The sequence below is a fragment of the Pygoscelis adeliae genome, unplaced genomic scaffold (genome assembly GCF_000699105.1).
Source record: "Pygoscelis adeliae isolate BGI_AS28 unplaced genomic scaffold, ASM69910v1 Scaffold224, whole genome shotgun sequence".
Taxonomy (NCBI): Eukaryota; Metazoa; Chordata; class Aves; order Sphenisciformes; family Spheniscidae; genus Pygoscelis; species Pygoscelis adeliae.
The window spans coordinates 1,168,286-1,193,961 of NW_008824657.1; the positions used below are offsets into that span (position 1 = coordinate 1,168,286).

General features: G+C 47.4%; 1 protein-coding gene across 1 annotated transcript in view; it reads left to right on the forward strand.

Moving 5' to 3' along the window:
- Positions 1 to 20,210, forward strand: part of ARHGAP32 (Rho GTPase activating protein 32) — a 34,587-nt gene extending 14,377 nt beyond the window's left edge. Inside the window, exons 2-12 of the mRNA XM_009322594.1 lie at positions 1,345 to 1,447; positions 4,636 to 4,780; positions 5,497 to 5,579; positions 8,053 to 8,160; positions 9,377 to 9,522; positions 11,838 to 12,039; positions 12,842 to 12,990; positions 13,909 to 13,983; positions 14,578 to 15,435; positions 16,091 to 16,998; positions 17,955 to 20,210. Coding sequence (XP_009320869.1) covers positions 1,345 to 1,447; positions 4,636 to 4,780; positions 5,497 to 5,579; positions 8,053 to 8,160; positions 9,377 to 9,522; positions 11,838 to 12,039; positions 12,842 to 12,990; positions 13,909 to 13,983; positions 14,578 to 15,435; positions 16,091 to 16,998; positions 17,955 to 20,210 — 5,033 coding nt within the window. The remainder of the gene's footprint in view (positions 1 to 1,344; positions 1,448 to 4,635; positions 4,781 to 5,496; positions 5,580 to 8,052; positions 8,161 to 9,376; positions 9,523 to 11,837; positions 12,040 to 12,841; positions 12,991 to 13,908; positions 13,984 to 14,577; positions 15,436 to 16,090; positions 16,999 to 17,954) is intronic.
- The last annotated feature ends 5,466 nt before the right edge of the window (positions 20,211 to 25,676 follow it).

The window sequence follows — 25,676 nt, forward strand, 5'->3', positions numbered from 1 at the left end:
CGCCTTGCTTTGGAAACCGGGGTGAGATGCTGTAAATGCCTAGTAGCGCAATACTAGAGTCTGACTGACTCAGTTTTGACTGTCTCTTGGTATCTTTGAGTATCGCGGGTCCAGGGCCTAATCTACTGTAGCTGAGCCTGCGAGATTGACGTGCCACGCAGATTTACAGGTTTCGTTCTGTCCTGTGCTCGAGGGCAGAGCAGATGTGCCCTTAGCCCAGGATGCGCCTGCTGACTTCCAGGGAACCACTGAAAATGAGTCTTTTCCCTAGCTGCGTGAGTGTGTGTCGCAAGCCGGAAAAAAAGCAGTGAAGCGGCTGGGGAGGGGAAAGCACAGAGCATCTAAGTTCAGTAGCGCTTAGGAGAACTGACTGGCAGATGGCACTTGCTGCTTGATATAAGGGGATTTGCCACATGACCTGTTCAGAATCTGTGTCACATGGCAAATTGATCAGACCTGGCATCTAATGTAAGAATAAATCTAGATCATCGCAGGAGCTGTAGCAAAAAGGTGGCTTGCAGAGGAATCCACAAGGATCTGAGCTTTTTCCATCAAGATTTGCTGATGCTCACAAGAGCTCAATCCTAACTTTCTTCCTGTGTTCAGGGCAGTTTTATCTCCCTTTTATAAATAATTTGCTCCTCCTTAAGCTCACGAGGATGGACAGATAGCTCCGGCGGTGGACGCTGCATGAGGCTGAGAAGTCAACTGGAAGGAATCGGCTGGTGAAGCGGCTTGAATGTTCACTTGACACCTAATTATATCCTCTGGGCTTATTTTTTCCATTTTGTCATACCCCGGTCTGTCCGCAATTTCTGTGAGCGTGCGGTATGTTGTGTAGCTATCTAAATCCAGTCACGCTCCGGTAGACAGTGGGGATGAAATTATCAGTTGTAACAACTCTCCTGGCCCTGGTGCAGAAAGGAGCATCTCCTTCATGTTTACATTTGCTTAAACCAAGCAGTATCGGTTAATCCTGTATAGATTTGAAAACAAAGGGAGTCCTTAGCCAAAGAGAGTGTATTTACTCAATTTTATAGCTCTTCTGGAATGGAATTTAACACCACAGTTCTTGTGGGAGTTGTGATGGGACCTGCCCTGTCTGCTTGACCAGAATTGAGTTTTTTCAACCCAATTTGTATCCTGGCATTTCTTTAAAGCAAAGAACACCTCTGACCGGTTTCCACACCAACTCCTAAAGTTAAATTTCTCACAGGCTTTCTCCTCTAAGGAAGAACTAAAGCAGTAGCCCAGCTGGGCTTAGTTTATAGCAGCTGACAAGACCACAGCCTGAACTAGGACTTTAATAACACACTCAGCTAACCAACAACACTTGTTCTTTAGTCCCCCAGGTCCTCAAGAGCTGCACTGAATTCATCGAGAAACATGGCATTGTGGATGGAATATATCGTCTGTCTGGGATTGCGTCCAACATCCAGAAACTACGGTAAGGGCGCTGTGTTTGACAGACCTGTCTGCACGGGACGAATGAGGCACGCGCTAGGTTCAAAGGCTGTGCTTTCAGAAGCCTGCACTGTGGCAGTTGCGGGGCAGACTGTTCCAGCAGCTCCGATGCGGGTGTGCAGTCGGTGCTCGATGGATGGTGCGCTAGGTTTGCCGCCGTTTTGGAGAAACACGGGGTTGTTCAGTGGAATTCGTTTTGCAGGAAGTTTTCCTTCAGGATAGAGTATCAGAAGGCTCTGGTGTCACTGTGCTGTGACATTTCATTCCTGTTTCCTCTTGCTCCCGGAGCCCTTTTGAGCAGCTGATATTTCTCCGTGCTGCTTTGGACTCCTGACATATTAGCAATTAATTGGTAACATGCAAAGACTACTTGCATAATTCTTGGTGGGTGGCAATGCCATGCCGCGCGGCGGTGCAGGGAAAGGCTAGGTGCGTTAGGAGCTGTTCTCATCACGGTAAATGGTCTTTATCCTTCTGTGAGGCTGTTTTTCCCCCCATCATTTGGTATGCGTTTTTCTGTTGTGAAGGGGCTGAGGGAACCTAGTGGGATGTGACTAATTCCAGTGTTGATCCTAGGCCCACGGCCTCGCAGAGGCAACAAAGGGGTATTTTCCATATGAAGGATATCCTTTTTGCACCAGCTATTCCCAAGTTCAGTGGACAGGTTTGAGCCGGTACAGTTACTGTACAAACCTTTGTATGGATGGGCTTATTCTGGTTCAGCTTAATCCTGTTTCTCATCACAGCAAGTTCCATTTTAAAAACCTGCTCCCGAGGCTTTGATGTGCAGGCTCCAAAGACTCCGATTGTAGCTCTTGCCCACAGCAGTCTTGGCTGAATAAAATGTTTGCCCTCGCTTCAGTTACATCCCTTTAATTGCCCATTTTGACTTGTGCTGGACCATCTTTCTAATCGCTGCCCGAGTCCATTTTTTCCCTTTGTGTTGCCAAGACCATTTCCCCCTTCCCTGTTTTCCAAAGGCGCTTTAAAAATGGTTTTCTAAAACTTCAATGGCGTAATTCCCCGGTACAGGAGAGACTGAAGTGACAGCCTATTTTTCAATTTTCTGAGATGTTCCAAAGACAAAAGGAAGGGAGTACGAGGCATAACTTGTAGACGCTGTCCCTGTTGTTCATCTACATCGCTACGGATTTTCCTAAGTGTTTGATTAATGTAGGACACATTGCATTGCTGTGGTTTCCAGCTATATAAACAGATCATTAGGCTTATTTCAAAGCTAGGGCTGCAGTATCCTCATAAATGAGTCACTGTTCTTAAGTTTCACATAGAAGAATTGGATCTCCCGGATTTAAAGGGCTTTTTGGTTGGAGAGAAAGTTAGAGAATTTATTCCACATGGGAGATTTACTCCGGGACAGCAGTTGGCTCTTCAGTAGCGCAGTAGCCGCCTTTTATTTGGCTGGTAGGCAAAACAGAGCGAGTGTTGAGGTGGTATGTGTCCCCCTGTATCCTGGCTCTGGTGTTTTTTTGAGAGACACTGAGGTCGTATTCTTCTACTAAAAAAAATACAAAAATCTTCCTTTGGAGTCAAAAGAAATAACATGTAGTTCTCGAAACAGCCAGTGCAGAGAGAAAAAAGGCTGAACGTAGGGCTTCCCTTTCTTCATATTCTGCTTCTGCGGGGATAGGTCTCTGACAGGGCATGAGATTTATTCCTAGGGAAAATATACTGGAGTACCAGGAGTACGGCAGGATATGGCCAGAGGATTTCAGCCAAGGCTGAGTATATTTGTATGGGGTGGGTTGGTGTCTTTCCCTGATCTCCCTTCTGAGCTCTCTCATCTTCCGTGGAGCCAAGTTCAGGAAATAAGTTTCTCTCCCAGATGTGAGTGAGTGAGTGAGCGATGAGTCAGAACGTGCCTGTGGGAGCAGTATATACTGAACGCTGAGGATTGGGGCAGAGACCTTTATTTCCTCCTCCTGTGCTGTCTTTGGGATGAGGAACCGGGGTGGACTGTTCACCCTCTTGCCTGAAGAAGTAGAGACCTCTTCTGCCCCCCAGTCTGGCGTAATATAAGCGGCTTCCCTCGGGCAGCCTTCGTGTCTGGGAGAAGGAAGGAGCTCCTTCCTGACCTTGTAAGGGATGTACGGTTGACCGCTGCAGTTACAAATACACCTGGTGCCTTGGACGCGGGTGCAAACTGGTTCTGTCCCGTAGGCAGAGAGAGGCGAGCTCAGTGTTCGAGCTGTGCCGAAGGCATGTTTTATCTATCATCTTCTGTGTTACAAATTGCCTGGCTTGGACAGGGGGAGAAGCCAGGGATGTTGCCACCAAGCCCCCGACATTGTTGTGGTTGTAGTGTAGACAGGATGACTCCCCGCGTCGATGATAAGCAGTTTTGGTTTACAGCTTAAAGACGGTTGTAGGGAACCCGAGCTTCAGCTGGAGCAGCCGTGTTCTCGCAGCTCCCTGTGGCCTGACTCACCACGCTAGTCCCTGCAAATCTGTCCCGCTAATTTGAAACAGCACTTTCCATGCACATACGTGAGCAGCGAGCCAGCCCTCGGCCTTCTAAGCTCAGCTTTTATTTCACGAACGTTTGTGATTTTGGTTTTTCTTTCTCTGAAAACCAAGGGAATGCTCAGGCATTTTCTTCATGTGGTTCCTGGCTCTCTTCACCCTGTAGCAGAGGCGTGCTCAGCTCACCAGCTTGTCCCCGAGGAATTTCTGCGCACACTACTTCCCATGCGCAGCTGTTTGGCATTGCTTTATCATTTCAATTTCCAGGCCTTTGAAATGCAAAGGGGCAGCAGCTTTCATTCAGACCTGTGGGCACTCCTCCTCCGGGCAGCTCCCAGTCACAGCCCTCGGGCGTTAAATATTCAGATTGTCTCCATGGTCTTGGAAGACATTCTCTGGAGACTTTGTGAAAGGCCCTGTTGCAGGAAAAGGGATTGCAGACTAGCCAATCAGTTGTAAAACCGACTGAAAATGCCTTGTGAGAAGAAGAGGGGAAAAAAAAAGTCTCATTTTGGAAAAATCCAGTCTAGCAGCACCACAACCGTGGGTCGTGTGGCTTTGGTGACTAAGTATTTATTTTTTCCTGTAAAGCAGGAAACCCTTGCTTTTCTTGACTGTAATTTGCGCTGGGTTTTATTTTCATTCCTCTTTTTCAAACCCCTTTGCCCATTTTTCTGTTCTCATTTCCAGCCATGAGTTTGACTCCGAGCAGATTCCTGACTTGACGAAGGATATTTACATCCAAGACATTCACTGCGTGGGCTCCCTCTGCAAGCTGTACTTCCGTGAACTCCCGAACCCTCTGCTGACCTACCAACTCTACGAGAAGTTCTCAGTAAGTATGAGGCAATGCCTTTCACTTTCCACTTCAGCGTGACTTCATCTACAATGGGTCGAAGAGACAAATGCTGAACCTGTCTTCCACACGCCTTTCTTTGTCTCACTTCTGCTTAAGTTGGGGTTTTTAGAGAGATCAGAAGCACGTAGCTCCAAAATTACCAGCCTAACAAACACCAATCCGCTTTGTGCCACCCGCACACCAAATTCCCACTGCCGGTGGCATCCCGCCATTTCAAAAACGCAGCGGTGCCCCAGGTTTGGGGTCCCTTTTCTGTTTCCCCCTTAGGTTTACTCAGACGTGCCTTTGGCCCCCATGCCACACCCTAATGATTCCACTTTTGGGGCCCTGGCAGAAGGTTATTTGGACACTACCAATGCTTTGCAAGAATTCCCCCATCATTTGCCCTTCCCCAATGATTTCTCGAACAGGAGTGGGATTAGAAGCAAATGCTACTTGGAGCTGAACGCCCTCTGCAAGGAATTGCTCTGTACAATTAAGCTATAAAGTGGCCCAGATCTCGATTTACTTGGCCTTTCTCCTATTATCTGTGTGCCGGTCTGTCCCCAAGAGACAGACGCCTCTCCGAAGGTAGAGAACAACAACAAAATCCGCCTCGCTACTGCAGAACAGTACATTGGCCACGTGGTTCAAGGTGCTGTGGCAGGTATCTGGTCTTATTTGCAGCTAAATCCCTTCCTGCCTTGTTCCAGGACGCTGTTTCTGCGGCTACAGATGAAGAACGGTTGGTTAAAATCCACGACGTCATCCAACAGCTGCCCCCTCCTCACTACAGGTTAGTGCAGCCTTTACTCTGGTTATAGCTCGGCATTTTATTATCGCTAGCGTTTCAGGAGTGAAATGATACAATTCCAGTTTTCCCTGGATAAGCTGCACTGTGCCTCTGTCTATTAAAATGGTTTATGGCTATATAAAGTTGATTTATATTTTAATTAGCTCATGACCAGACAAACGCTATATACTTGGCATAGTCTTATTTGACTTCCGTGGAAACTACATAGAGGAGGCAAATACAAGCTTCTTGTATCAGAAGAGGCTGGTATCACTAAGGAAATAGTTTTATTGGGGCGGGGGGCACAATACCAGCTTTAGGAATCACCATTAAAAAAAGGGAAATGTAGCCCAAAAATTGGTTCGGGCCTTCAGTTTAATTTGGTCCCCCCCCCGCCCCCCCCCCCCCCCCCCCCCCGCCATAATAGTAATTAGCAAATTATAACTATGCTCTAGTAGAATGACTAATTATAATATGGTGTTTAAAAATCACCAGCTAATTATAATAATATATTCAAATCTAATTAATACTAATAACTAAGTGGTGATATATGGTGATGAGTCTTGACTGAGTATAACAAACAACATGTTAATGGTCATTAGCATTAAAAATTACGGCAGGGTACGGTAAATGGGCATCAGACTAAAAAGTGTGGTGATTGGCATTAATAACTAAGTATAATACTGTATGTTAATGATTCTTTAAATAGTACTAATAACTAATTATGTATTCTAGTTACGTATTGTAATTGGTATAAATGGCTGGTTACAATGTCTGTTGAAAGAGTTATTTAAATATCAATAACTATTGTAAGTAGCCGGACCAGGTGTGATGCGGTGTCCTGAGTGGTGTAGATGACCATTTGTAGTGTATTAATATCGGATCATAACGCCGTTTATTATTGTAATGTATGTTAATTTGTAGAACCAGTTATGATTCTGCACCCTGAGTGGCCAGCTGTAATGCATGAGGACAGTTATTTAGATATTGAGAACTCTTTGATAACTATTCATAATAATTAATATTAAAATGTTATTAACAAATTATTACAATGTATGGGGATTAGCTGGACAATTGCAGTGCTGTGCCTGAGTGGTATAAATAACTAATTATATAGTATTTGAATATCAATAACTTATTATAGATCATAATTAGTCTTAACTAATTAGAATGGTTAACTAATGTGTTACAAGCTATCGATGTGTGCTACTTGCTCTTTCCATAACTAATTAGTGTAATAGCTGGTACTTAGTTAATACAAAGTGTAATATTTTATTTATGTTAATTAAGGGGGCAGGGCCTTCTCAGAAATAAACTCATCATCTCCTTTGTCTAATGTTCTCTGGTGTGTTCCACCTCTTCCCTAAAATGACTCTATGGGGGTAACAAACTTGTCCAACTTGGAGATTGCGATGCCCGTGTGTGGCTTAGTCTTAGACCAGAGAGGGGGGCGTGGGAGACACCCCGATGCAAAATGATGTAGATGGACGGAGCCGCTGCTGCTCTCCTTTCCTGAGGTTTGCTTGGAAAAGGAAAAAAAACACTTTAGTTTTCTGCTACTCTGCAATGGGAAGAGCCATGCAGGTAACCAGCCTTTGGGCAGGGCAGTGCAGATGTCTGTTGTTTTGCTTCCACCCACAACCATCCACCTTCAGCGCAGGCCTTGGCCAGTGGTGTAATTTTGAGCCCCAAAGCCCCCCATCTGCTCCCCCCCCCAAAATAGGGTATGCAGCAAGACAGACCTGAGCCAGGGCTGCTGCCAAGCAACAGCACTGAGGAGGAAAATGCAGCATTTTCATTACCACTTCATGCTCAGGGGGAGCAGTAGTGTTTAATAGTAAAAAAAAAAAAATTTCTTTTTTTAATGTGAATTTTTTTTAATGTTTAACCTTGTATCTGCCTTATATACCTATAGGGAGCCTGTAGCCAATAAGTTCCTAAGTAGAACTCGGATACAATTTGCTGGTTTTCAATGTCCTGGGGTGTCTAAATAAATGCTGCCCCCCCCTTACCAAGATTAACATTCAACCTCCTTTCCCACCCCCACAGAGCAGTGCAGCGCTATCACATACAGTGCGAAGGGTGTATGTACTTCTGCTGCACAGTGTTACAGTAAAGCAGCCAAGCGATGGCTTTCCAGGGCACTCCGGTTCTAGATCCTGCTGTGCGGGTGGCATTTAGATTATTGCCATCCACCGCAGTGTCTGCTGGATCCAGCCCTTGGACTGAGACCAGACGCTTTGACCGTCTTTTCACCGAGCCTGGACAAATCAGGAGAGGCTCCCCTTGCCCCACCCCGGCGTAATTATTTGCTAAAGACAGCTTTACCATCAGTCTTAGGGTACACGGTTCAACGTGGTTTTTTTCTGTGAGCTGTCAAACCAAAAGAAAGTAATGAACTGGGGTTTTTGTTTTGTAAATTGCAGCATGGCTTTGCTCATTGGTGCTGAACATTTGCCTACCTCCTGTTTTCCAGGACACTGGAGTTCCTAATGAGACACTTAGCTCGTCTAGCTGATTACTGCTCCATCACGAATATGCACACTAAGAACTTGGCAATCGTCTGGGCTCCAAACCTCCTAAGGTACTATCTTTATTTTCCCATTTCTATACAAGACAAGTTTTTATATTTATAAAAAACAGACAGATACCTGTTCTCCAGAAAACCGTAGCTTTCAGCAGCTGAGGAAGAGATCTTCCTTTCTTCTATCCAAATGTGCTCTTCTCCTCCTGTAAAATTCCTAACGGGAAGTTATTCTAAGCAGGGGCTCGAGACCAGCTGGTGAGCTCCTGAACTAGTGATGTAAAATAGCCCCCTGGAGAGAACACCCCAGTGTTATTCTGTCTCACCGCAATGCGATTCCACGGACTGCGGTTCAAGTAGTGGCAAGGAAGGATTGCCCCAACCCTCCTTTCTAGATGATAATTTCCCCCCTCCTGGTTAGATGAGACCAGCGCGTCCTTGATCATCCGGGAAGATTTGTTCCCATCGTGCGTAAGTCTCTAGAGTCTAATTTGACAGCTTTTAGCTGCAAAAATTCCAACTTACGGAAATTATCTTGGATAAATCTGGCCCCTAAAATTTGTTTTGAAGGTGTGTAATAGAGTAGTTTAAAATTAATGGTGTAGTTTTAAAATTTTGCTTTAAAAGGAAAAAAAAAATCATGCTGGCCTCTATTGTATTGATTTCTGGACTGCTTTTGTTACCAACCTGAGAAATCTGAGTCGTAGATTCCCCTGGGTGCAGTTAATGAGAGTAAAGCTCTTTTCTCCTTTCTGGCAACTCACCCACAAGCAGTCAAATGATCTTCTTGTTGGAGTTTGCTTTTGTGAATATTGGGGTACTTGCTGAGCAGGACCAGTTGGAGACATTCCCCTTGCTAGAGGGGAAAAAAAATCACATTAGAAGGCCACAGTGAGCTTTGTACGATGCCACTGCATTAAACTGCTGCCATTTGCAGTATCTGGAAATACGTTAACAAAAAGCTCCCCGCTTTGCGCGTGCAGTTCGTTTACCTAGATCTGGACCTGCCACACACTCCTTTTCCTTTTAGAGCCAGCGTTCCTCTTGCCATTTCAGTAAGACTCGAACCCAACATGTGGATATACATCGCTAGCCAGTATGATCACTTGTGTAATGCTTTGATGAGATTTAATCACCTAACTGCCCCTAAAGCCTCGTCTGCCTGAGCAGCCAGGCACAATAGCTCAAGACATGCCGAAGCTTTACCCAAAAGAAACGCGCATCTTCCCGTGTTCTTCTGGCTGTTCGCATTTCATTTAATCCGCCTTTTCTTCAGATCAAAGCAGATCGAGTCCGCCTGCTTCAGTGGAACAGCTGCCTTCATGGAGGTGCGAATCCAGTCCGTAGTTGTGGAATTCATCTTGAACCACGTGGACGTCCTCTTCAGTTCCAAACTCAGCTCAGTCATACGAGATGGAGCCGGTGCGTGTCTTCCTCCACTAGCTTTACCTTGATCACAAAAGGTAGCAGACAGTTAACGGGTATCCGAGCCTCCCCTGGGACAGTTGAAATATGTTTTTACTATAACCTAGAGGACACATTTCCAGGGTTGTGATGTTAGAACCTGGCAAATATAGCCCGGTTTTAGAAATTGCTGTCAGTACCTTTCTTAGAAGCCAAGGATGCTCTACAGAAGGGCACTTCTTAACGTTTGGCTGCTACTTTTATGTCCTAGCACTGAGGAGTTGTAAGGAATCTCTTAAGTCTTTGTCCCCTCTGCTCCCTCCCCTTCTTTTTAAAACCATCGTCATCGATGCTCCTGCATGCTTATCCATTTGAGCTGTCTCGCAGCACAACACAATGCGTGATCTGCCTACCCTTAGCAGCACCTTAGAACATAAGTAGAAATGAACCGATTCAAAGAAAGCCCTCTCTACTCAGTAATGTTGACACTGAGAAAACTTAGTCTTGCTCTCAACAGGGAATATTCTGACTTCGGCTGTCCTGGTTATTTCTTCCGCGTAGTCTGTATGGGTTAATTAGCAGGGCCATCCAGCCCCATGGCTCAGTCTGCGCTGGCCCCACAGCTATTCCCCAGTTCTCTGCTTGTGGTGCTGATTTGTGGCTTTAGCATGAGCAATGAACTGCGACACATTTGTGCCCAACCCTGGAGCACTTGAAATACCATTCAGCCTTGGAACCCACACATTCCCTTGAGTAACTACTAAGACCATAAGTAGACCTGTTCCATTGAAAACGAGCGGAGTTGCACCGGGAAGAAAGTTTACTCTGTATCTTAGATCAACAAACGTGGATACCACAAGCTATTATTACTCCTAAGCAGCATTAAGCGTGTACCATCTGCTTTGGTAACCTGCCCTTCCGATGAAGCCTGCACAGTCAGTGCAGTTACCACCACCTGTGGAGTACAGAGAGCTGCTGTTTTTCCAGTATATTTGCTGCTCCCCGCTTTTAAACAAGCCCTACCTCTACTTAGGATAGCAGAGTTGCTCCGAGTCCAGCTTTTGTTCCTACTGGAAGGCAATTTTAAGTCAATAGGAGCCAGAGGTTAGCTTGGCTGAACAGTAATAGCCCACAGCAGGCTGAGCTCTGCCAGGGGAAGATAAGCACACTAAGAATCCAAGCCAAATGATTATCCAGGCTTAGAATGGACCATGTAAATTCAGCTAATTGTTTAATGACTTGGTCATTTGCATTCAGTGCGCTTCGACACAAAACTGGCGGGGAGGAGGGTCAGGCTATTTCACAGCGTATCAGCTAAGCGCAGGAATACTGTGCTACAGCAAGGCTCTTCAGCGCTTCCCAGCGCCTCTGTTTTTGAGCACGGCTTCTGGCCTGTACCCGCCCGTAAGAGGTGAAAGCGGTATTCCCAAGCCTGCTTTAAGCCATTGCGGGTAAGGCTATGGCAAATACAGCTGGAACCCAAACTGCACCCGGGGTAGCATATATAGCTGACGAAACACACATGAGACTGTGCACACTTGTGCACACACACGAGCTGCGATGCTAAAAGGATGGTAGTAGGAATGGAACCAACCAGGATGTTGATGTGAAGGGATGACATACTTCCCCCCAACCCCTTAAGTCCTGTGAGAATAACCATATAAACACTTGCACAATAAGCAATGTCAAACAAAAGACAGCTGCTCATGCAAGAGGCTCCTTGTGCTCCTCTGTAGCAGTCTCCTCTACGCTGCCAGCTGACTTAACAGATCCTAGCAGCAGGAGGCAACATCAACTACTTTTACAAAAATTGAAACATTCATCTCCAAAAACGAGCACAAGCTGTAAAAAGGCCAAGGGCAAGACACAGGGCTAGATTCTGTTTACTATGTCCATCTGCACATTAGTTTGTAGCAACTTAAAGTCACACGTGGCATTTCCTGTTGCACCACGAGGTGGAACCTGCCTGGGAATGACCGAAGCCAAGCGTTCCGAGACGAAAAACCATCACTTTCTATTCAGACTTTTGCATGCAGACGAAGCTTAAGTGAAGTATGTCAGTGAAGGTTTCTAACCTACCTGCTTCCCTCTTGCCTTTTTTTTTTCTTTTCCTTTTCAAAACACACTAAGCTGCTCTCATAATTGAGATTTTTTTTCTTCTTTGTCATAAACATACCTCTGACAAAATGGTTATTTTGACCACATCTTTCAGTGGCTGGGATAACAAAGATTTAGAAAAAACACAGCACCTCCCTAGACACACAGACCCAGAGCTTTGATCTCTGTACTGCTGTTTTCTGATTCTCCGGCTTGCCTGTGGTTCTCCCTTACAGGGCACAGTTCTTTATCACGGCCCAAGTCTCTGTTGGTGTCCTCTCCTTCCACAAAGCTGCTCACGCTGGAGGAGGCACAGGCACGGACACAAGCCCAGATCAACTCTCCCATCGTGGCAGACAGCAAATACATAGAAGTGGGAGAAGGCCCTGCAGCTTTACAGGGGAAATTCCACACGGTCATAGACTTTCCATCCGAAAGGTAGAGATGAGTTTCCTTTCCAGCATGTGTCATAACTGGGGTGGTTTTTTTTTATTACAGCAAAAACTTGCCGATATTGACTTACACTAGTCATATATGAAGTATTGTGGCCAGTTCTCCACCTGCTTTGGACTTTCTGAGGATTCAGCTTACGTCAATTGTCTGGTGGACTTAGTTTGGCCCTGTAACTTCTGTGCCACTCCCTCCCCTCCTTTTTAGCAGGGTTATCATTAAACGTATGAAGCCATGTTGTATGTGATGCATATAGATGCCTGTACTAGTCATGCGTACAGAAACGGAAGCAGGGTAAACGCCTGGAAACATTGGGGTTTTCCAGATTTCAGGACTAATTGCCTGTAACAAATCCAGGTTCCCCTCAAAGTGGAGCAGTTGGATAGACTTGATGATGCTAGAAATTAAGTACGGCAGTGGGAGGAGACGAATGTGATTTTACAGCATGAGCGAGAGATGCTTTTGAATACCTTTTATAGCTGCACAGTTCCTCAGAGAGCTGGTGCATCTGCCAGCTAAACAAAAGCCATCCCTTAGCTGCTGTGCTGTACCAGTATGGAGCCTTCGCTCACCTGCATTGCACCCGCTTTGCATAGTTGGGTGGAATTTACCCAGCAAGACTTTAGGGCTGAGCTATAAGAATGCAAACATCCTCAGCTCTTTTAAAGAGACCGAGTTTCTAAGCTTTGTTTCAGCAGAAACCGGATAGTGCTAATAACAACCAACCAGTAGCAGGAACTAAATAACGCAGCTTCCCCCTCCAACGATTTGCTCTATTTTCTCACTCCAGAAAACGACCGCCCAGCAAGATGAAGAAATCGCCAGTTGGCAGTTGGCGTTCCTTCTTCAACCTGGGAAAATCGTCATCATCTGTGTCCAAACGCAAACTGCAGCGCAATCCCAGTGAGCCCTCGGAAATGAAAGCCATAGCCCTGGCAGGTAAGGGTGCAAATCCAGCTTCCAAAAACCTGGGGTTTTTCAGCAAAGCAGAATTCATGGTTACAGTGTGCTTCTATCTCCTTCTAGCGTTCAAGCCACGCATAACATCTTCAGTTAACTGCTGTTTTTCCTAAATGGATCTTGCATTAGCTCAAGAGCCAAACCTGCTAGAGCGCACACTCCTCCAACGCTTTTCTCAGAGTAGTTTTTGAAAGACAATAATATATGGGCACCGCTATAATAAGTCTCAGCATAATTCCTTCTGATGCTCTTATTATGAAACAAGAATGCAGTTCTGGCTCCCTTTGCTGCTCTCAAAAGACACACAATTAAACTAGGTAAAGGCACTTTTCCACAAACACGTTCACCCCAAAAGCTATACCAGCGTAACTAGAGAAGGCATCCAACAGCCTTTTGTAGCCACATCCAGTGTATGTAGACTCTGAATTTTCAGCCCTTTCCAAATTAAAAAATAGCAGCAATATGTTTTTGTGGTAAAACACACCACAAATCCCTAAACATGGGCCAGTGAGGACTTTTATCCCCTCTTCTCCCTGGTGCCATTTTCAAATTATAACCCTTATAGTCTTCAGAATAATAAACACATTATATGAATGTCCTTTAGGACTGGCTGAACAGGACCTCTGTAGGCCAGTCTCCCGTGCAAAACAGGGCTACCTCTGTCTTAGACAGTACAGCGTATTAACAGTCGATCGGGATAAAGGTTTTCTTTAAGGGCTGTGGAGTAAAAACAAAACCAAAAAAAACCCAACCCCAAAACAAAAAAGCACAACCATTACGCTCAGGACACTGGTGCTGTTGCTAGAAGCCCATTTGTTTTTTCTGCCACCATTACATAGCCAAATAGAAACCACTTTTGTAATTCAGCTTCTCACTGTCTCGGTTCCATTTCCTTAGGTGGACGAGGAGACAGCGGGACTCTTCGCTCAGCTAAAAGCGAAGAATCGCTTACCTCTCTACATGCTGTTGACGGTAAGACAAAATTGTACCTGCACTTCTAATGCGTGTGGATTAAAAAAAGGCAGTTTGACATCACTGACTGCAGATACTCCACAGAGCTGATTTTCCATCCCTCCAGTAAAAGCTGGACTTGCTAATTAACCAAGCGGCTTACCGCTGCCCAACACAGATGGGTGTCACAGAGAAACGCTCTTCAGGTCTTGGCTTCCCTTCCAAGGTAAAAAAGGCAAGCCTCCCGCTTTTGTAGAGCCGGCACCCCTTACATTCATTCTTTGCCATCTCCCCCTTTCTATTCTAAGGTGGAAAAAGACGGCATCGGGAAGGAAAATGCTTTCTGAGAAAGCCTTAGGTCTACAGCACGCTTAAAACTAGTTTTGCTTTTGCAAACAGCTTCGTTTCAGACTAAATTGGACCTGACAACTGCTGTAAAAGAGTTTGAGCAAACGTAATTAACAGTTATTGCTAACTACATTACTTTTGTGTTTAGAGTTCACCGGGTGAGCCTCTTGCACACCGCCTTAAGACTACTTTAAAACCAACACCGAACCATCTCCTCCTGGACAGTAAGGTTTTGACACTAATCCGTACGTATCTACTCGTTCCTAGGTGAATCTAAACTGTTTCGACCCAGAAGACCTAGGTCCAGTAGCGATGCATTGTCTGCTTCCTTCAACGGAGAGCTCTTAGGAAACATGAATCGCTGCAATTCTTACGACAACCTTCCCCACGACAACGACAGTGATGGGGACGAGGGGCTCATCCACGTTCCTGCCCTGATTTCTCCTCGATCTGCTGAGGATGTGGACCTGAGCCCACCGGATATCGGAGTTGCTAGCCTGGATTTTGACCCAATGTCTTTTCAGTGCAGCCCGCCCCAAGCAGAGTCCGAGTGCCTGGATAGCAGTACCTCCCTGCTGGAGTCAGTTGGTATAAATAAGGAGAAGCCGAGCCTACTAAAGAAGGATTTAGAATCAGGCAGCCAGTCCCAGACACCAGGCAGTGCCACGAGCTCTGAGCCAGTCTCCCCTTTCCAAGAGAAGATGAGTCCCTTCTTTACTCTGGACCTGAGCCCAGCCGAAGAGAAGGCCTGCAAACCCCATGCCTTCTCACCCAAGATGGGGCGAAAGCCCATCAAATCTCCGCCGCTGACTACATCAGAACCTGTCTCCTTCGCACTGCCCAGCCGCATGTCGGAAGCGATTGGAGGAGTGCCCATCCCATCCAGAAACTCCTCTGCTTCCAGCTGGAGCAAAGGGATTGGCATCACTGATATCACAAACAGGTCCCCAACCCAGATGTCCTTGCCCCTGAAAAACAGTGAAACAGGAGCAGGGGAAGGAGCCCACCAAGAGCTACAGCATGCCCAGCTAGTGGCTGCTGGCAAACCAGAGTTGCCAGAAGAAGGGGAGAGACCAATGTCAAGCAGTCAGAATAAGACTGTACCCACTGGACACACACAGCCAGGTACAGTGCATTTTCCTCCATTCTTTCTTTAAGTTCCAAAGGGGACCTGCTCTCAGAAACGTCCTCCTCTGCGTGCCTTTTAGGAGAGGGGATTGCCCGTCAGTTCTGATCACAAGTGTCTTGCAGGGCTGTGCAGATCAGTAAGGTCTTAACCTCTGCCTTCTCCCTACATCACACAAATCTCAGATAATTTTCCATAATACTTTGTATACCACTTTTTTTTCTCCTCCCCATCCTGTCATACGTGAAAATCTATAGCATGTCCTTCTAAATCATTTCAGCCAATAGACCATCTAAGACTTTTTTTTTTAATTAAAAGTCTGCCAACACTCGAAGAAGGGACCTTTTCGCCTAAAACCTTATGATCAAAATTGTGTAAGGGTATCTCATTCTCTGCTACCTACTTCCTACCTCTCTAGAAATGCAAGAGGAGCCTTTAGACAATCTCTTGTGTTTTTTCCTTTTTGCGATGAACTGCTGTGCTATTGAGCAGCGTTTGCGTGTGAGACAGAAGATACAGTGTTTCACATCAGAAGGAATTGCCACTGTGAAAGTGTGGAAAGCATCTATTTTTTTATGATAGTCGTTAAGGTTAGGTCACTCTCCTTATTGGGTAACATAAAATCACTCTCTCTCTCGATTTTCCCCCCATTAGGAGCAGTTGCCCTCGACTCCCCCCAGGATCCTGTTCCCGTCAGTTCTGTGTCTCTTATCCCTCCTCCTCCTCCGAAAAATGCAGCGCGCATGCTAGCCCTAGCATTAGCCGAGTCCGCACAGCAAGCATCCGCTCAGTCTCAGAAAAGGCCAGGAGATGCTCATTCTGAAAGCACAAATTACGGAGAGGCTGAAGCTGGCACAGCTCTAGAAAAGCTCCATCTCTCTGCTGGTGCTCCAGACAAGCTCCACCTGTATACCGGTCTGCCCGAGAACCGACTTCACTTCCAGACTGGTGCACCAGTAGAGCAGGATTTCCAAGGTAGCAGCACACCCGGGGAGCAGAACCACCCACCAGGTGCACCTGGAAACCGGGACCCCCCACCTCTCCACACTGGCATGCCTGGGGACATGCCTGGTAGCAGAGATGCGGAGCAGGAGCAGTCCAGCTTCCATCCTGGTAAACCGGGGGACAAAGATCACTTCCCCTCCCATGCTGGGGACTGGGAGCACACACACCACCATACTCCAGGTGCACTGCCTGACTGGGAACCACCCACAACAGACTTGTCTGTAGATAAGCCCCACCTCCGTGCATGCATGTCTGGGGACAAGCACCACGTTCCTATCTGCACAGCTGATGACAAACTTCAGTCTCCTCCTGTCATAACTGCCGGGGAGAAAAGCACCCCGGCTTCAGCGCCGTATTTAGCAACCGTCCAGACAACAGCAACTGAGCCTAACCGTGGGCCAGCAGGTCCAGCCACAACTCAGGCAGACGTCACCGCTGCAGCTGCGCAGTGCACACTCGCAACCAGCCAGCCAGCCCCGCCGCAGAGGCAAGATCACCAGTCGGCAATGGGACAAGTGCCAGCAGCCTCCGCAAAAGCATCGAGTAGTTCCAGTCAGGTACGTGGATGTGCCCCCCAGCCTCGCACGTATTTGCAAGCGCAGCTTCCGTGCACAGCTCATCTGTAATTGTCAGAGGCTGAGCTCTGGGAGAGTTGGTCCGAATCCAAGTGGCAAGAGGCAGGGGACTCACAGGTTACCGGAAATTACGCGTGTACGACGCAGACACAGCCTTACAGGAAAGCAGCGCAGAATTTCCTCAGTGAACACAAGGGAGCATCCCGATAGACCTGCTCTCCTTGGTTTTAAGGGGAAAAAAGCATCCGCTGGGGTGACCGATACAGGGAATGCTAGTTTAGAAGTGCTCAGAAACAAGTCAGAATTTTTGCATCCTCTCTTCACTGAGGCTGACAATATCCTCTTCCAACATCCTCTTCAGTAAAGCAGGTCAGATTCCTGGTGCGAGTTAGACATGGAAGCGTTCACTCAGAAATCCAAACTACCTGCTGCCCATGAAACATGCACACCTGCAGCCCGTCTTAAGCACTGTAGCCACGTTTAAGGAAGGGATTTCTGCTGTATTACACTACTTGATCTGCTCAGGAGGGCGCGAGGAGTTTAAATCCAGGTACATTTTCATTAAGTACATTTATGAGCAGACTGCGTAAAAGTTTTAACCTGTTGCTCTAAAGAGACAGCCACCTCCTCCCCTTTCTCCAGTTTGACAGTTGCAGAGAGAGCCCTCACGAGCCCCTCTGCTGCCATTTGTGACAGGTCCTGAAATCTGTCAGAGGCACCACGCTGCCCTTGCTGCAAAAGGGAACCCACACGTCTCCTCTTCTACAGCGAGCAGCACTAGCTCTCCACAGCAAACAGAAACCAGGCACAGGAAAAAAAAAAAAAAAGAAAAATTCACATTGAACTAATCCGTACAAGCGTCTGTGATATTTAACTACAGATTTGGGGGGTGGGGGGAAGATGCTTGCCTCTAACTTCTACTGGTTTCTTCCCTGTAGGTATGGGGCGCAACTGCACCTGAAAAGCCACCCGAGCCTGCTGCTGTTTTTGTCCCAGAAAGCAGTTCTGCCATCCGCTGCTCTTCTTCCGCGCCCACGGGCCACCAGAGCCATTTGGAAAAGCCTTTGGAAAAGACTACGAGGGCTCCCCCGCTGCACCTGCGGTCCGAGTCTGTCCCTACTCACTCCTCCTACAGCTTTACACCCCCTGTCCCACCTGTGAGAACGCTGGAGAGCAAAATTGCTGCTGCCATGCACTCGAACAACACAGATGCCATCAACAATTCCAATTATCATGCCTTCCTGTCTTCCTCCATGCTAGCCTCCTCTGTGGAGGAAGCCCTGCTGCCACCACCACCACCTCCCCCACCCAAGCACGCTTCCCTGCAGTCTGTGTACGTGCCGCATCCCAAGCCAGAGAGCATCCCCGAGCCCTCTGGGCCAGACAACTACCTGCACCACAAGCCGGCTTCCATCCATCAGTACAGGCCCGAGAGCGTTCCTCCTCACATCTCCTACCACAGCAAGCCTGACCAGCACCAAGCCTACCCTCCTCGGTCAGAGACACCCACTTCTGCGGGCACTCGCTACAACACCTACACAAACCAAGGGAAGAGCACCTCAGCTCTCCACTCCAAGCCTCGCAGCCGGACAGAGTTTGTGTCCTCCGTGAGCCCAACGGGCCTGCGTAACGCCAGCTATGCCGAGGATGCTCCACCCTACCCCACTATCCGAAGGGTTCAGTCGCTGCACGTTCCCACCCCTGCTGCCTCCGCCATCCGCTCCGTCCCCATTTCACGGACCGAGGTACCTCCGGACGACGAGCCAGTGTACTGCCCACGGCCCCTCTATCAGTACAAGCCATATCAGCCCCACTCCGACTACCACGTAACTCAGCTGCAGCCTTACTTTGAGAACGGGCGGGTACATTACCGGTACAGTCCTTATTCCAGCTCTTCTGGATCCTCTTATTACACCACTGCTGATGGGAGCTTTTACGACCTGGACCCCTACAGCACTGTGCGGGTCAGGCCTTTCCACCCCCTGCCCAGCCGAGACTTTGCATCCGTATGCCTCCGGCTGCAAAGCAAAGGCCTGTACCGCTATCCCAGCTTGTCTGCCTACCCTCGGGGTGGCCTCATTAGCCACCTGGCAGGCAAAGAGCACAGCTTCATCAGCAGAGATGTGCCCCCTGCCCCGGACATCAAGCACATGTACATGTCGTGGGACCTCGAGGACATGGAGAAGTACCGCATGCAGTCCATTCGCCGGGAGAGCCGCACACGCCAGAAGGTGAAAGGGCCAGTGATGTCCCAGTATGATAACGTGGCCCCGCTGCTGCAGGAGGAGCTGGGAGGACTGGATGTGATTCACTTGCGCAGCAAATCAGATCCTGGGAAAACTGGCCTCCTCACCGTGGCAGAAGGGAAGGAGGGGAGGTACCCGGCCAAAGCAGCTACGCCCGAGGGGGACGAACGTTACTACATGCAGCACCCTGAGCCAGAGCTAGACAGAGCCCACTACCATGGAGCCTATGGGAACGGGCAGTCGGAGAAGCCGTCCCTTCCCCAGAAGCAGAGCAGCATCCGGAACAGGAAGCTGCATGAGCCAGGCTGCAACACAAACGAACACAGGACGCACTTGCAGCAGGAAGCAAGCCATAGGCAGCCTTCCGAATCTAAAAATGGGCCCCCTTATCCCGACTACAGGCCCAAAGGTGGTCCAGAGCCCTCCGAGCCCATCAGTTACCAGCACTCAGGCGGGAAGTACATCCCGGCGAACCAGGAGACCCTGAGACTCAACCACAAGGAGGCGAGGTTACCAGAGGACAGGCCGGATTTGGAGAGGTCCCGAGCCAGGCCGACCGCATCCATGGAGAAACACTCCAGAGACTGCTATAAAGAGGAGGAGCATGCCGCCTCTCCCATGGCGCCACCGCCCAAGCCCGAACGGAGCCACAGCCTCAGAATGCAACACCCCGAAACCATGGAGAGGGACTCTGCCCTCCTCTACCCATACCAAACCCTTGGGAAACGCCAAAGCACTATGACTGTGGTGTCCCAGTATGATAATTTGGAGGATTACCATACCATGCCTCAGCACCAAAGAGGGGGCTATGTTGGAGGAGGGGGGTTTGTGCCCCCCAGTTTTACCCACGTGCACAGTAGAACTTACGCCACGGCCCTTGGCCAGGGAGCCTTCCTCCCAACGGAGCTGTGTTTGCAGAGGCCTGAAACAGAGGTCCATGTTGAGTGAGCTGGTGTGGGGGGAAGGAGGGATAGAGTCTAAGCAGCCTCTGCTGGACAGCGGACTGTTTTATTTTTTCAGTGATGGAAAAAAAAAACCCCAACCCTGCCCCGATGAGCAAAGCAAACCCACCTTCAGCCCCACCCCTACCAGCCCACCACTCACTGTTTTTATGTAGTAGAGATATAGCTTTTTCATGTAGTTTTGAGACAACTGGAACGATAGGGCAGGCTGTTGGCACACAGATGTTGCCAGAGAGGCCGGGCAGAGCTGAAAGAGATGCTGTTGGGGCAGGGGGTGGGAAGGAAGAGTTTTTCCTTCCCTGGATTTGACATTGACAGTTAGCCACCGCTTCCTCACCACGCCTCCATGGTCCTGCGCATGATGGACTGTGCATGCAGCTGTTCTCCCTGTGAGCCCCGTGTGTAGTAAGTTGCCCATCCCACTGCTAGCTTCCACGAAAGGGTCTCCATGACAGGCCTTGGAAGAACCACTGTTCTGCCCCCTCTGAGGTTACGCAGCAACAGTGGGCTAAAAGCTGGGCGGGGGGGGGAAAGACTTCCCAATTATTCCTGATAAATGCCGAGGTCCTGCCTCTCCCTTTAAAATTATTGCTTAGGCATAGTGGATCCACTTCAATTGCTTTGAGGTGGGGGGGAGGCTGTTTGGACTTCAAGCCTGTGAAATAGGCTCTGAAGCAAGTTCAAAATACAACGCACTTTTTAAATTGCTTGCTTAACAAGCTGCTTCTGACTACAAGAAATCAAATTACTTTAAATTTCTCTATTGTAAGCAGAGGCCAGCTGTGGAAGCCAAGTAGGGCAGGTTTGCATTTCAAGTACACCAAATCATACACACACAGTTGGGAACAGCACACCCATTTCATGCCAATTCCTCTTTACTGCTAGGCTATCTACAGTCCAGATGATTTAATACCATGTTGTGGCTGGCCAGACAGTATCATCTCTCTAAAAAAAAAAAAGTTACTCTAAAAGTAAAAAAAAAAAAAAAATCTATAGCATTATGTCCAGCTTGCAAATTGGAGCCCAACTTCCCAGCTGGGAATGACTCTGTAAGTGCCGAGTTACCTGCATGACCAGCTATTTGCCCTGGGCCAGTTCCTGCAGCTCTTAGATCAGGGAATGCTCCTATTGACCTAAAACTGAAGGTCTACAGGACGCGGCTTTCTGTAACCTTTAAGTTTTGTGATGGCAAGGGGATCCCTGTGAAGTCGTGGCACATACAGAGTAGTTACGTGCTGTCTGTGCGCTGTGAAATAGTATCGGCTCCCGCATCGCAAGTGTAGCTCATACCAGTATTCAGTTAGCAGTAGGGACAGAAGGCCAGTGCACTCTCTATAATACACTAATAACGTTGTCCTAGGTATTGAAAAGCTTTCCGTATTGTAAAAGCAGCCAGGCAGCATCTCGCATGCAGCCTCTCAGACTTCCCAGGACTCACTACAACCCCACCTTATAAAAGCACATCCATTTCATTAGACAGGGCTTGCAAGCAATACTGAGATTTAGGAGTTTTTAAATGTTCACTGATAAATTCCAAGGCCATTCCTGTTCTGTGTGGTTGAAGAACTTCTCTACCCGTTTTGAATCTCTAATGTTTTATTAAAAACCTGGAGGTCCTGCAGTTAGCACACAGCTGCGAAAGTTAGAGGGAACTTAAATGGTTTTTTGAACAAAAGTTTCATGGCTATTTTGGGGCTTTTAAACCATTAGGAAAACCTGCTTCTAGTAGCTAACTAGTCTTTAGCTGTTTGCTTCTTTTAATCTTGTAGCCTTGTCTGGGGCTGTTTCAGTAACACTACCTTATGGTCCTATCTTATTGTGCAATGCTCTTGTTTTAAGCATATTGTTTAGAAGGATTGTTCTTACATGTTACAGAAATAAATCTGGCAGTCAGGAAAAAAAAAGAAAAAAAAGCAGCACTGTGATCCAGGTTACTGCAATCTCCTTGTGAGTAATTACCAGGTAGAGGGGTTGTGAGGGAATGCTTTTTGTAATGGTTTTCTTTTAAGGAAAACTAAGAAAACTATATAGAAAGGGGCCATTAGGTGAGCCACGTTGTGGGCCACCCTGTCTACATTGCTAGCTCACTCCCTAGGAAAGGCTGACTTGTCCAGATTCCTCGGTGCAAGCTCACCAAGGGAGTCCAGTTTAAGTATGTGCTCTCTCGATAGAGGTGTGCATTGTGTTCGGACTAGTGCCAGTCCTCAACAGTTGTAGCACAGTCTCCCCACAGCTGCCAGTTACCTGCCGAGCTCTCCAGCTGAAGCAGGGACAATGTGTTTGGTTCAGGCTATTTGGGATTCAGGTAATGAGAGCTGTAGGTCAAACCTCTCTCTCTCTCTCTCTCTCTGAAAGCCTTAACTCCCCACTCCTGCCCCCCCCGCAGCAACTCTCCTAACCTCCATTTTGGCCTTATATTAACCAGGACTATCCTTCTACTACGAGGGGGCTGAATCCAGCTCCCGCTAATTGTAAATGCCTCTCTGGATTTTCCTGCTCGAAGCCACTGTCTCCCTCTAGAGATCAAGTGCCATCCCTGGACAACTTCTGTTCCTTACAGTCTTGTGCTACTACTGCCTGAGCCTGGGCTCTTCAGCTCACTGCATTGTATGAAGTGCCAGGTGCCAAGCACCCTCTCATCCCCTGAGAAACAAAAGCTTTCAGCACCTTTCAAAAAGAGCTTCTAGAAGCGCACACCCGTACACCTAGGTGGCTGCTACAAACAGCCTTCCCCTTGAGAACGAGGAGGTCTCCATTAAAAAAGAGACACACAGCAGAAAACTTAATACCCAGTGTCCTCCCATCCCTCTGCACACAGCCACGTCAGTGTGTACTTCAAGGGCTGGAAGCTCTCAGCAAACCGAAAATAACTTCTGTACACCAGTGCTGAGCCACAAGTACAGCAAAGAAAAAAAAAAACGTGGTTAAGGCACCAGCTTTTCCCCGATGAGCACCTTTCTTTTGGTGTTGCCACTGCCCATGGCTTAAACATCTAGTACGATTCAGCAGTCACCCCCGCATCCGCCCCACGCAAAGCCATATACTGAACTATGCAGTTCTGCTCTTGCAGTGTGGTTAATCTGATGGTCCTTAGAGTTCTGCATCCTCGTTAATTGATTCACAATGAAGTTGAAACATCCAGCTATATCTTTCAAAAAATCATAGCTGAGAGTAAAAAGGGCATTGTGCATCAGAGCAAGGAGGGGAGGTTACACCAGATGTCTAAGGTGGATGATCTGGAGCTAAATCGGTAGCTCAGTTCTTGGCATCCTAGCAGAGAAGTGGGAGAGAGCTTGAGGACGGCAACGCAAATAATACTCTATTGCAAGTCCAGTTCTGCTCAGATGAAGTAACTTATTGCCTAACCTTATCTCCAGTAAGATGACAAGCAGCTATGTTCTTTAGTAATTCCCTTATACTTGCCACAAGCTGTCTGCATCTTAAATTGCCACTTCTTAAGTTTTCAGCCGAGTTTCTCCCTAGGGCAGGCAAGAGTTAGGGTCCAATAGCGTACTCCAACTCTGGATTTCCACCTCTGCTTTGGAGTGGAACGTGCGACCCATAGGAGACCTTCCCTGGCAAAGGGGGAGTGCAGATGTTAGGTGAGTAAGGAGGACCTAGCCCCTATTAAGTCTTAAGGAAAGCATTAATTTCTGATTTTTAAGAGTCTTATCAGGTGAAATCTATATGCATATATGACAAAACACCCACAACTTTGTGCCTATGTCTTTTCCAGAGATCCTCATTTTATGCTCATCACTGGAAGGGGGGGGTCAGTAAGGATTGCACAGTGGTAGTAAGTTGCTACACAAAACCAAAACCAACTTGAAAACATACTGTTCTTCTTTAACCCCAGAAAGGGACAGAACCTCGTGTGTACTCTGCCATTCATCAGTACGTTGACAGGGCATTGACTGGAGTGATGTGTCACGTGTTAGGAAATCTGGATGAGAAATTGTTTTACTTACTTTTGTTAAAGGCGGCTTAGGCATGCAACTCTTTTCCCAGAGCCTCGTGCTACAGCAATCCAATGTTGAAAGGCATGGTCTGGTTTAAACAAACATACAACGTAATACCTTTGTGTGCAGAGTCTTGCCTCGTCCAGTTGCGGGGAGGGGAGGGGGGGGGGGGCAAAGGGTTGTTTTGCAGTTCATTTTCCTGCTGTAGAAGACTTGATTTTTCTTTCCCTGAGCCGCATGAGAGAAACATCCCAGAAAGTCTTGGGTTACCTTTGGCGTTCCCTTCACTTTAATTTATATAGTGTCTTTTTTGTGAACTGGTGTAAAATGTATATGCCGACAAGCTCATGTATTTTTATGTAAATATTTTTTGTGGTTTCCCCACTTGCCCTTCTCTGTAAATATTTAGAATTCTCATATTCTTCTCACCTTGTATGATGCAGATGTGGTTTGTTTCTGTTTTTTATTTGTACTGTAATGCAACAATCCAGACTGAGGTGTCTTGTGGTATTAAACAAAAGCAACAGTCCCACTGAGCTCACACTCAGATGTACAACTTGACAGCATTAATCAAGCCAGGTTAAAAACTATTCCTTTGTGTTTGTGTGTATTTTTGCCTCTGCTTCATTCATTAATTAACAGTATATTAAAAAAACAAAACAAAACGGGAAAAGCCAGTTTAGAGTCATGCTTTGGAGGGATGCCAGCAGGTATCTCTAAAGACAAAGGAGGAGGTGACTTTGTATTCATATGCCAAGGCTATTGCAAAATTGCCCACGCCACTGCTTATCTGTTCACCCGTGGCCGTGACTGCTTTGTAACATAAAAATAAACCAGCCTGGGCTTTTTTAGTCTCCCTTTCTTCCCACCCAGCATGACAGTGCAAGGAGGAATAGCTTGGCACTTGCACAGAAGGCACAGGGCAGATTAAGTTAGGACTAACAGATGGCACAGGCCACCTTGGCCCTTAGAGCTGGCCGGGAGGGATTCTAGGCACCACACTAATATTGTTCACAGTTAATTAATAGCAAAAAGATGATTAAAGGAAGCTAATTTCATACTCTTCTAACATTGTGAGAAGGACTTCTAGCAGTCTTTTCAACCAGTAAGTGTTATGCTCTTTAGAACTGCTGCCAGTAATAAAACCAACCTAATAGTCCTCTCCTTGGAAGACGGGCCAGCCCCACTCTCCATGCTGAGCCTGTAGGACACAGTCTGCCATGGGGTTCTTGCTACTGTGTACATCCACCCGTCGGGCCCAGAAGCCTTTTGTGTGAGCACACAGGGGCTGCCGGGTATTAAGGCTCACATTAGATTTATCTTTTGAAATCTTTGTCTCGCCCGCTCCCAAATCCTCAATTTACAATCCAGGTTTACTTATTAACACACATTCAGCCTCTCCAGCTAAATGCTCATCCTTGTAAGAAAGGTCCCACCAGCAAGCTGAGCAACCCGCCCCTTCTCTGTTCTTTAACATCTGCTTGGCACCAGGA